The 12,949-nt window shown below is 39.8% G+C and overlaps 1 protein-coding gene across 15 annotated transcripts in view; it reads left to right on the top strand.

The window, feature by feature from the left end:
- The window catches only part of KIAA0825 (KIAA0825 ortholog), a 428,558-nt gene that overhangs the window by 172,844 nt on the left and 242,765 nt on the right, over positions 1–12,949 (top strand). For all 15 annotated transcript variants that reach the window (XM_086413109.1, XM_086413116.1, XM_086413110.1 and 12 more), the window contains one exon: positions 2,867–3,006. In XM_086413109.1, coding sequence (XP_086269235.1) covers positions 2,867–3,006 — 140 coding nt within the window. The remainder of the gene's footprint in view (positions 1–2,866; positions 3,007–12,949) is intronic.

Genomic DNA, 12,949 nt, shown 5'->3' with positions numbered 1-12,949 from the left:
GAGGGAACATATGCTTCTCCATATGCCCAGTGCAGACTCCTCAATGCATTTATTACTCGGAGCTCAGTGACTGAGGAATGTTTGTAATCTTTTATTTTTTTCTTATAGTGAGTCACTCTACTGTACATTTCAAAATCTGTGATAAGTGGAAAGATCCAAGAACTGAGGTACATTTCAACAAACAGCTTCCCATCTGGTAAACGAGAGGTTTTATTTATAACCAGGTATTCGGATACTGCTGTATGAAATGACATTCAAATTATCTTGCCTTATTCCGTGTCTGAAAGGCCTGAGCAAAAACATAACCCTTCGTCCAGTTCATTCTCCATACTGCAGCCAGGTCAGGAATCCCATCTGCCTTAAAATGCTTTAACAGGTCCAAAGTCTCCACCTTGGCTCCTCCATGATCTGGCCCCTGTCTCCTTCTTCAAACTGTCTCTCAATATCCCCTTCCTTTTCTAAACTCCATCAGATTGGATATTCCAGTTCATTAAATGTATCCTTCAAGTCAGCACTCAGCTCAAGCGAAACAGATAGGTAGGAAATGTTCAAAAACTAAGTCAATATTAATATGCAACTTACAATTAGCTGCTTTTCATCAAGTTTCTTGAAGTCAGCACTTGGGGTTTAGGATGGAAACAGGGACAGCCATTGGGAGGATACGCTTCAATATTTCATTCCAAGGGGCTCACCAAGTGGATTCTTCCTTTGGTACCACATTTGGAATGACTGCAAGAACCAGACCAACCTGAGAACACCCAAAGGAATTCAGAGCTGCTGAACTGACCGACGTGCTTCCTCTGGTCTGAGAGCCAAATAACTCCCTGCTTTTCTCTTTGTTGCCCATCCAGGGCACAGGTTTTCCTAGCTAACACTGCCTCACCAGTTACTGGGGAGTTTCTCTGGTTGGAGTTGATGTTATCAGAGGCTCACACGGGAAGCCTGAGCTGGTCCAAAGCTCAAGTGATTTTGTGCATCGTAAGGTTGTGAGATGTTCCGAATGCCCAGCCGAGTCAAGGGGGAGATGTTTTGAAATTTCATTTTATGTCTTTAAGTGCTCTCACTTTTGTTTAAACTAGCATTCTGGCAATGTATCCTCTTTTTTTTTTTTTTTTCTTAAAAAGAGTTTGTCTATTTATGAGCAGATGAGTCAATCAGCTAACATTTACAGAGCCCTTAAACATGCTTACTTCTTTGGTAGGAGCTTTGCGGTATAAACTAAGTGTGCCCATGAGGCTTGAATCTGAGTGGAGAGATAAAGCCTTTATTAATGAAATAATAAAGTGCTAAAATCTGTACACCCTGCTACCTGTGCTCCAAAAAGCACTGCCTTCCACAGTGGTTCTCAAACCCTGGTGTGCATCAGCATCTCCTGGAGAGGGCTTCTTAAAGTACAGATTTCTGGGGCCCATTCCCAGAATTACTCTTGGGATAAGACCTGGGAAATTGCATTTTTCACAAGTTCTCAGGTGATGCTGATGTTGTTGGTCCATGGCCCAGGCTTTGGAAAACTTTGGTCTAGACCATGTGGATGGTTTTCATCTTGAAATGATGCCACAAATCATCTCTCCGCGATTTCCTTTGTTCTGCTTTCTCCCACCTAAAGCACACATATGGTTCAGTCACACCTTGACATTGCTCCTTCCTTCCCGCTGCCACCCTCCTTATTCCCGCCATCCTTATGGCCACAGTCAGGCTGAGTTTGGTCATTTCCTGCACTTTGCTGTTGTTTTTGATGTTGTTCAGTTGATAAGTCATGTCCGACTCTTTTGCGACCCCACGGACTGTAGCCCACCAGCCTCCTCCATCCATGGGATTTCCCAGGCAAGAATACTGGAGTGGGTAAGCCGATCTGAGATGCTGTGACCTTTAGCCAATCTAAACTTTGAGACTTTAGAAGGAAAAAGGGAATAATGCTATCAGGTTTTAGTTTCTACCTCATTTCCTTATCTCCAGATTCATTGGTAAACGAATGTGGTGACCTGGGGGACCTGATTTTAATTTTCTGTTCACCGCAGATGACAGTTTCCCAAGTAGAAACTTGTTTGCTTTGGAATTACTTCTCTTTGATAAGCTGATTACCCTGGGGACATTCCCTGGTGGTCCAGTGGTTAGGACTTCACCCTCCTGTGCGGGAGCTGCAGGTTTGATCCTTGGAGGAGGAGCTCAGATCCCACGTGCCTTACTGCCACAACACTAAAACACAAAACAGAAGCAACACTGTAATAAATTCAATAAAGACTTTAATAACGGTCTACATCAGAAAAAAATTCTTAAAAAAAAAAAAGACCAACTTATTACCCAAGTAGGTAGCAGTGTGACTCTTAAGAGTTGTTCTGATAATTGCCTGTTGACTTATGGCTTTTACATATTAAAAAATTAGATTATGGTTGATCTCTGACAGAAGCTTTGAATTCCTTTCATTTTATCAACAATCATAGTACATGGCAAATTAGCAGCTAAAACATACTGTAACATCTTTCCGTGAATAATGAAAGAAGTTCATAGCACATAGTAGGCACTCATGTATTTGTCAAATGAACAAATAAATGTGTTCAAAGATGCATAAATTATTTTTATTTTGCTCCATGAAACTAAAACATAGTTCTGTGAAATGTAGGCATGGTTATTTTGTATCAGTTTTAACATTGGCAGGCTACCAAATGTTAATTTGCTTTTAGCTAGTAGACATTAAATGTAATTCCTTCTCTGAGCAACCCTGAAGTAAGCAAGCATGAAAGCATTTTCACAGTAATCTGGGAGGAATTGACATTTAAAGGAGTTAGCATTACATCTGTACTTTAAAGCTATTAATTTCATAGATAAATTAACTTCATTACTCCATCTTTATCTTGCATTTTGAAAGGACTCCATCAGCTGGACGACTGACAGCCGAGGGTCAACTGAAACTGCTCTTATCCCAGCCAGGTTGTAATTGGAACATGCTTCTGGAAACCCTACTGCATCACGATGGTCTTTTACTAAGAATCTTGCTAAAGAGCTCTAGTGAGTATTTGTAGTTTTGAGAATGTCCTGAAAAAACTCAGTCATTGTTCAAGTTGAATGGAATGTTTTTTCCTACTTGAATGTTGGTAGGGCAGTGATACCAACTGTGTTATAGCAATAGGCAGTGGGGTTAGCAGCAGCAAAAATATTGAATCACTTTATAAACCTATCAGAAAGGTCTTCTTTCAGGGATAGTCTGAATGAGGGAAAACGATATTTTTATATGATACTGTTCTATCGTAACTGTCGTAATATAAGAGATGTGTCAGTATTTGGGGTTTGAAATGCCTAAGAACATATTATGGGAACACAGTTATATGTCCAAAACAAGTCTCAGTTAGACCTGAGAGAGAGAGATTACGATTGTTTTTGACCCACATTAAGCACTTCAGTGGATCATGAAAAATGCTTATGTAACTTATGAACAAGCAAGTGTGGCTTGCCTCCGCGTCCACTGGGGCATGGAGAAGTAGTCGTGAGAAAATTATGAATGGAAATTGAGGAGTAATGGAAGCCCCTACTTCTCTTAATTAGACTTTCTTTTCTCCCCTGTAAGCACTATTTTAGAAGATGGTAAGCAATGTTATGCCAATCTAACATTATGTCCTGCTGTTCTCCTGCTACATCTATAAAGGGTTTTCTAACCATCTTTACAACCCCTGTGCATTTCTTCTGCTGTATACTACACAGATAGCCAGATTCATTTTATCAGTCATTAGGTTCAGTATAGTCTTCCCTATTCAAAATATTTTTTTTCTCTCATCCCCCATCACTTACAGGAACAAATCCCTAAGTTTTAGCCATTCAAGTATGACCCCAGACTAGTTTTGTAACCCCTTTCCCCACTGTTCCCTTGTGTGCACGTGCATGCACACACACGTATTCCAGCCATTGTCCACAGAACCCCACGTACACGCTGCGTCTAGGCTTCCCTGGTGGTTCTGGTACGGAATCTGCCTGCCATGCAAGAGACCACCTGCAATGCAGGAGATGCAGGTTGGATCCCTGGTTCTGGAAGGTCCCCTGGAGAAAGAAATGGCAACTCACTCCAATATTCCTGCCTGGAGAATCCCATGGACAGAGGAGCCTGGAGGACTACAGTTCATGCGGTTGCAAGAGTCGGACACGACTTAGTGACTAAATCACCACTGCCACCACATGTTCCTTCCACACTTTCCTCACCCATTTTTCCACCTTGAGAGACCCACCTAGCCTCCACCAGTGGACGAGGGCCTGCTAAGCTCTAGATCTCTGAACACTGTCTCACACTGATCTCTCCCTGCCTTGAACTTGACAGTGTCTGTTATGGCGGCTACTGCTCGTCACTTAGTCTGCCTTATATTGTTATTATATTGGTATGTTAACAAGGCAAAAGCTACCAGGCCCTACTGGCCTGTTGTATACAAAACGAGGTTCACAGCATCCCCTTCCAGATCGTTCCAGTCATTTCTGGAATATTTGCTTTCTCAGATCTGCCCACAACCAGTTCCCCATAGTTTTTTCTTCTGCACGCCTTGAGGTTTGTTTCCCAAAAACCACATAGAGGAGGTACCCTACTGCTGAGCCCTCTGCTTCTCTCCTGGTGCTCCCAAATCCAGAAATCTTGTGGTGCCAAAGGGCACTGTGAATCCTCCAGCCTCACCATGTTCCAAGCAGAGGTTTGGAGATTACCTCTCCTCCAACCCTGAATCGGACTTTATTCTCTGAGCCCCCGAGCCTTAAATCTCACAAAGTTCAACTGAAAGCAGGATCTTCAGCTTTAATATCTTGAACTCCACTCTCTTAAAGGGAAAACAGGTGCTAGGGGAATTAATTGGTCAAATAGCCAACATATATTGTTCACTTGTTAACTCTTAGGCACTCTGCAAGGCACTTCACATTTACTATCTAATTTGACTCTTAAAACCTATAAAGTAAGTATAATTATTTTCATCATGTTAAAAATAGCATTAGAGTTTAAGATACTGTTATTTGCCAAGAGACACATGTAGCTGAGAAATGGTGGGTAACCTGGAATTCTGAACCCAACCTGGCACGTTCTTTCCCTTACAATTCTATACAAATATTCTTGCAGATTAAGTCCTAGAGTGGGCCACAGGTATCTGGAAGAACTGTAATCTGTCTAGTCTCTGGTTGAATCAATCCAGACACCCCAATGCACATGCATGTACCTGCTCTTGCCAGCCAGGTAGTCAGTGGTGATCACAGATTTTTATTTTTATATTTTCCTCAAGATAGCATGGTGCTTTTTACAGAAAAAGTGCAGGGATTGCTCAGCGATCAGTTGGGATATAAAATATGGAGTTTCACTTAAACTTTATAATCTGAACTTTCAGGTAAGGTGACTACTCAACATGGATAGTATCTGACATGGCTGGAGAGTTACTCTAATGTTAATATGATCATTGAAGCTCATGAACATGGGCCTAGAAGAGAAATAGTCTCCTTTTAATAGAGTTATATAGTTCAGCCTAGAAAAGCAATTGTGATAAAACACTGGGCTATTCTAATATAGCCACTAAGTACAGGGATAGTGATTGTGGTTAAATGAATAACCAGGTTTTCTTGCAAAAGAATTCTACATTTATATTACATCTACCTTTTGGATATATAACATGATGTTGTTTTTGAGGGACTTAAAAGTTATCAATGGTACCATACTGTAGCTTCTTCAGTTCTGGTTCTCATGGAATACAGAAGTGCATTTACCCAGCCTGCTAAAATATCTTACCAGTTTTTGCAAAGGTTGTTATGTTTGATCTTAGCTGCTTTGGTATTGTCTTGTATTAATTTTGTTAGCTACTTCATTAGCGTAAGGATGAAGTGACAGAATTTACTGATCAATTGATTGACTGACTTATTAAACTCCATTAGAAACCTTGTCACTTTAAGTTAGAAACAATATGCTCAGGGAATCTTATTAACTAGACTAAGGTCAAAATTATTATGCACCTAAAAATACATATGTAATATTTTTTCAGAGATTTTCCCTTCATTCAATATCATTTGGTAATTTAGAAGTTTGAGCATATCTTTAGGAAAGCAAAATTTTAGAGTAAAATGTTCTGATTAGGTGTTTCAAACAACATAACTATTGGCCTGTTTATGGGAGACTTTTCTTTATGAATAGTCTCTTTTTAGTCTAATTGATAAAATTTAACTTTTGTTAAATTGGCTCAGGAATAAGAATGGAGATTATAAATACACATTTTTATTGAATGTATTTTAAAAACAAAGTCCTCTTCACCCAATAAGCAATTATTAAATTCTGTTAGGTAAAGTTCTTTTTTTGGATAGACAACCATATATTATAAACATTAAAATATAAGGGGTTTGTGTCTGTAGCTTTAGGTCTTGCTCTCTGAAAATGAGCAAGTGGTGGATGTGACAGGTGATGGAAGTAAAGTCCGATGCTGTAAAGAACAATATTGCTTAGGAACCTGGAATGTGAGGTCCATGAATCAAGGTAAATTGGAAGTGGTCAAACAGGAGATGGCAAGAGTGAACATCGACATTCTAGAAATCAGTGAACTACAATGGACCGGAATGGGCAAATTTAATTCAGATGACCATTGTATCTTCTACTGTGTGCAAGAATCCCTTAGAAGAAATGGAATAGCCCTCACAGTCAACAAAGGAGTCCAAAACACAGTACTTGGGGATAATACCAAAAATGACAGAATGATCTCTGTTCGTTTCTAATGCAAACCATTCATATGACAGTAGTTCAAGCCCACGCCCAAACCACTAATGCTGAAAAGCTGAAGTTGAACAGTTCTATGAAGACCTATAAGACCTTCTAGAACTAACACCCAAAAAAGATGTCCATTTAATCAGAGGTGACCTAAATGCAAAAGTAGGAAATCAAGAGATACCTAGGTAACAGGAGAGTTTGGCCTTGGAGTAGAAAATGAGGCAGGGCAAAGGCTCACAGTTTTGCCAAGACAGCACACTGATCATACCAAACACCCTCTTCCAACAACACAGGAGAAGACTCTACACATGGACATCACCAGATGGTTGATACCGAAATAATATTGATTACATTATTTGCAGCCAAAGATGGAGAAGCTCCATACAGTCAACAAAAACATGACCAGGAGCTCACTGTGACTCAGATCATGAACTCCTTATGGCAAAATTGAGACTGAAATTGAAGAAAGTAGGGAAAACCACTACACAATTCAGGTATGACCCAAATCAAATCCCTTATGATTATACAGTGGAAATGACAAATAGATTCAAGGGATTAGATCTGATAGACAGAGTGCCTGAAGAACAATGGACCAAGGTTCATAACATTGTACAGGAAGCAGTGATCAAAACCATCAACAAGAAGAAGAAATGCAAAAGGCAAAATGGTTGTCTGATGAAGCCTTACAAAGAGCTGAGAAAAGAAGAGAAGCAAAAGGTAAAGGAGAAAAGGAAAAATATAAGCATCTGAATACAGAGTTCCAAAGCATAGCAAGGAGAAATAAGAAAGCCTTCCTAACTGATCAGTGCAAAGAAATAGAGGAAAATAATAGAATGGGAAAGACTAGAGATCTCTTAAAGATATTTAGAGATACCAAGCAAACATTTCATGCAAAGATGGGCACAATAAAGGACAAAAATGCTGTGGACCTAACAAAAGGAGAAAATATTAAGAAAAGGTGGCAAGAATACATAGAAGAACTATACAAAAAAGATCTTCATGACCCAGATAACCATGATGGTGTGATCACTCACTAGAGCCAGACATGCTGGAATGCTAAGTAAAGTGGGCCCTAGGAAGCATCACTGTGAACAAAGCTAGTGGAGGTGATGGAATTCCAGTTGAGCTATTTCAAATCCTAAAAGATGATGCTGTGAAAGTGCTGCACTCAATATGCCAGCAAATTTGGAAAACTCAGCAGTGGTCACAGGACTGGAAAGGTCAGTTTTCATTCCAATCCCCAAGAAAGACAATGCCAAAAATGTTCAAACTACCACACAATTGCACTCATCTCACACGCTAGTAAAGTAATGCTCAAAATTCTCCAAGCTAGGCTTCAGCAGTATATGAACCAAGAACTTTCAGCTGATCAAGCTGGATTTAGAAAAGGCAGAGGAACCAGAGATCAAATTGCCAACATCTACTGGATCATAGAAAAAAGCAAGAGAGTTCCAGAAAAATATCTACTTCGGCTTTATTGACTATGCTAAAGCCTTTTTCTGTGTGGATCACAACAAACTGGAAAATTCCTTCAAGATATGGAAATAGTAGACCTCCTGACCTTCCTTCTGAGAAATCTATATGCAGGTCAAGAGGCAACAGTTAGAACCGGACATGGAACTACAGACTGGTTCCAAATTGGGAAAGGAGTACATCAGGCTGTATATTGTCACCCTGCTTGTTTAACTTATATGCAGAGTACAGCATCTGAAAGGCCTGGCTGGATGAAAAACAAGCTGGAATCAAGATTCCAAAGAGAAATATCAATAACCTCATATATGCAGATGACACCACCCTAATGGAAGAAAGTGAAGAGGAACTAAAAAGCCTCTTGATGAATGTGAAAGAAGAGTGTGAAAAAGTTGACTTAAAATTCAACTTTCAGAAAGCTAAAATCATGGCATCTGTCCCATCACTCCACGGCAAATTGATGGGGAAACAATGGAAGCAGTGACATACTTTATTTTCTTGGGTTCCAAAATCACTGCAGATGGTAGCTGCAGCCATGAAACTTAAAGATGTTTGCTCCTTAGAAGATAAGCTATGACTTACCTAGACAGCATATTAAAAAGCAGAGTCATTACTTTGCAACAAAGGTCTGTTATAGTCAAAGCTATGATTTTTCCAGTAGTTACGTATGGATGTGAGAGTTGGACTATAAAGAGGGCTGAGCACCGAAGAATTGATGCTTTTGTACTGTGGTGTTAGAGAAGACTCTTGAGAGTCCCTTGGACAGCAAGGAGATCAAACCAGTCCATCCTAAAGGAAATCAGTTTTGAATATTCATTGGGAAGACTGATGCTGAAGCTGAAAGTCCAATACTTTGGCCACCTGATGGGAAGAGCTGACTTGTTGAAAAGACCCTGATGCTGGGAAAGATTGAAGGCAGGAGGAGAAGGGGGATGACAGTGGATGAGATGGTTGAATGGCATCGCCAACTCTATGGACTTGAGTTTGAGCAAGCCCTGGGAGTTAGTGATGCACAGGGGAGCGTGGCGTGCCACAGTCAGTGGGGTCACAAAGAGTCAAACATGGCGGAACCACTGAACTGAACTATGAAAATGATTTACCAGAATTTCTATTTATTTTAAAAAGAATCAGCAGAGTATATACAGAAACAACTTTTTTGTAATATGAGATACAACTCACTGAGTGTCAGAAAATAGCAAAATTTAATAAATAAATATATAGTAAACTTTTAATTTATAATATGTGCTTCATAGGCTGCAAGCTTCTAGGAAGTTTGGCTAAGGTTCAGTGGACTTGAGAAGGTAATGTTTGTTGGTTTTATTTTTAAGATGGGGTATTCTAAATTTGAAGGAAGAAACCTCAGATTTTAAATGTATAAGACATTATTTTGGATTATTGATGTTAAAAACCCAAGGCAGTTGTTTTGGCATTACCTCACTGAGGCCACATGGCCTTAACCAGTGTCTGACTTGTGACATCAAAGGAACAAATTTCTGGCAATTTCCCAGTTGTTAGCAGTTGGCCTTTTCCTGCTAGTAACATTTGAATGAAGTGTGACTAACCCTCTTTCCTTTGCCCATTGCCCCAAGAATGATCCTCAGTGAAATTTCTTGGCTTCTGGTGATTTTCAGTTGTAATATAACAACCACAACAAACTAGAAAATACACAATTTTTAACATGTTCCAGATACTGCCTCTAAGTACTTTAAATATGTTCACTCACTGAATCCTCAAAACAACTCTGTGTGGCAGGTACAATTATCATCTCCATTTTATAGAGGCAGAAGGTAAGACAGAGAAATCAAGTCATTTGTCCACGTTACATGCCTCATAATTGGCAAAGCAGGATTTAAGGCAAAACTGGTGTTCAGAGACTGTGCCTTCACCCACCACACCGCAGGGCATTGCAGCAGAGCCACAGAAAGCTCACAAAATTACAGAGAGGCTCAATTCATGAAAGCTATCAGGAGTCTCTGTCGTGGATAATGTTGGTAGTACATTCTGTACTTTTCAACCATGTAACACAGTGCCTAAGGGTAATCAAGAAACAGATCTACAGAAAATTCTATATAAATCACTGCTACCACTACAAAGGGTTGGTTAACTTAAAATGAAGGAAAATGTTGATTGCTCAGTCATTTTCTACTCTTTGCAACTTCATGGACTGTAGTCCGTGACTACTGCCAGACTCCTCTGTCCATGGAATTATCAAGGCAGGAATACAGGATTGTGTACATAGACGCACTATACAAAAATGATCTTCATGACCCAGATAACCATGATGGTGTGATCACTCACCTAGGGTCAGACATCCTGGAATGTGAAGTCAAGTGGGCCTTAGGAAGCATCACTATGAACAAAGCTAGGGGAGGTGATGGAATTCCAGTTGAGCTCTTTCGAATCCTAAAAGATGATGCTGTGAAAGTGCTGCACTCAATATGCCAGCAAATTTGAAAAACTCAGCAGTGGCTACAAGACTGGAAAAAGTCAGTTTTCATTCTAATCCCTAAGAAAGGCAATGCCAAAGAATGTTCAAACTACTGCACAATTGCACTCATCTCACACACTAGCAAAGTAATGCTCAAAATTCTGCAAGCCAGGCTTCAACAATACGTGAACTGTGAATTTCCAGATGATCAAGGTAGATTTAGAAAAGGCAGAGGAACCAGAGATCCAATATCCGTTGGATCATCAAAAAAGCAAGAGTTCCAGAAAAATATCTACTTCTGTTTTATTGATTACGCCAAAGCCTTTGACTGTGTGGATCACAACAAACTATGGAAAATTCTGAAAGAAATGGGAATACCAGACCTTCCTCCTGAGAAAACTGTATGCAGGTCCAGAGAAACAGAACTGGACATGGAACAACAGACTAGTTCCAAATTGGGAAAGGAGTACGTCAAGCCTGTATATTGTCACCCTGCTTATTTAACATATATGCAGAGTACATCATGCAAAATGCCGGGCTGGAGGAAGCACAAGGTGGAGTCAAGACTGCCAGGAGAAATATCAATAACCTCAGATATGCAGATGACACAACCTTATGGCAGAAAGTGAAGAAGAACTAAAGAACCTGTTGATGAAAGTGAAAGAGGAGCATGAGAAAGCTGTCTTAAAACTCAACATTCAGAAAACGAAGATCATGGCGTCTGGTCCCATCACTTCATAGCAAATAGATGGGGAAACAGTGACAGAGTTTATTATCTTGGACTCCAAAATCACTGCAGATGGGGACTGCCCCCATGAAATTAAAAGACGCTTACTCCTTGGAAGAAAAGCTATGACCAACACGTAGACAGCATATTAAAAAGCAGAGAAATTACTTTGCCAACAAAGGTCTGTCTAGTCAAAGCTATGGTTTTTCCAGTAGTCATGTATGGATATGAGAGTTGGAGTATAAAGAAAGCTGAAAAAAAAAAAAAAAAGAAAGCTGAGCACCAAAGAATTGATGCTTTTAAACTGTGGTGTTGGAGAACTCTTGAGAGTCTCCTGGACAGCAAGAAGATTAAAGCAGTCTACCCTAAAGGAAATCAATCCTGAATATTCATTGGAAGCTGAAGCTGAAACTCCAATACTTTAGAAGCTGAAACTCCAATACTTTGGCCACCTGATGTGAAGAACTGACTCATTGGAATAGACACTGATGCTGGGAAAGATTGATGGCAGGAGGAGAAGAGGAAGATAAAGTATGAGATAGTTGGATAGCATTACCAATTCGATGTACATGAGTTTGAGCAAGCACCAGGAGTTGGTGATGGACAGGGAAGCTTGGCATGTTGCAGTCCATGGGTTGCAAAGAGTCGGACATGCTGAGCAACTGAACTGGGCCATTCCCTTCTCCTAGGGGTCTTCTCAACCTAGAGATCAAACCAAGGTCTCCTGCATTACAGGTGTGTTCTTTACCATCTGAGCCACCTGGGAAGCCAGATCAACTCAAATTCTCTATTTTCTTAGTCTTTTGGATAATAAGGAATATTATGGCAGAGGCTTTGTGTTTTATTGTACATCGTGTGTGTGTGTGTGTGTTTCACTTTATGTGTGACTAAAATGCCATTTTATAGCTGTCTTGGAAAGAAGTAACCAAAACTAAAATGCTCCCTCATGGTACCCTTTGCACTCCTAACTTCAATGTCCTTGGTTACTTTTTCTAGTGACAATGTCTGTATTCTCACTTTTTCAATATATTTTTTTTCTTTCCTTGATTTGTACCATATTCTTACTTAGAACAGTGGAGTTATATTTGTAGTTTTTGCCTTAAGTCTTTCCAACCAAGGCTCCTATCCACCAATGATGACAAGAATATTATTATAGAATATTATTATAGAATTATAATTATTATTATAGAATAATATAGAATTATTCAGGTCCCAGAGACAGTTGTCATCTAGGGTCTGTGCTGAGTCTGCATGAGGGTAGGGTGACTGTAGGGCATGATAACGTAAAGCAAGGCTTCTGAACTTTGCAGTGCGGGTAGCTGTTTAAAACTGCAGATTTTGATTTTAGGTCTTGTTGGGGTGGGGGGTACCTGAAATTCTGCTTTTCTAACAAGCTGCCAGGTAATGCTGCTCTTGATGCTGCTGGTGCCTGGACCACCTTTTGAGAAGCAAGGCCATCATATAAAGTTTCTATTGCTATCATTGGCAAAAAATTGGGGTATGTGATTTATCTTTCCAAAGTATTATGTTTTTAAAGAGACACAATTTACTTAAGATTATTTATAATCCATTTATCAGAATGTTCACAGTAGTCACAAAGCTTGTTCTTATTTGAATACAGGTC

Source organism: Bos grunniens, chromosome 7, assembly GCF_055505025.1.
Source record: "Bos grunniens cultivar Pamir isolate PY7600 chromosome 7, Bosgru_T2T1.0, whole genome shotgun sequence".
Classification (NCBI taxonomy): domain Eukaryota; kingdom Metazoa; phylum Chordata; class Mammalia; order Artiodactyla; family Bovidae; genus Bos; species Bos grunniens.
The sequence above is the reverse complement of the archived record's forward strand: the minus strand, read 5'-3'. Positions and strand labels throughout refer to the sequence as shown.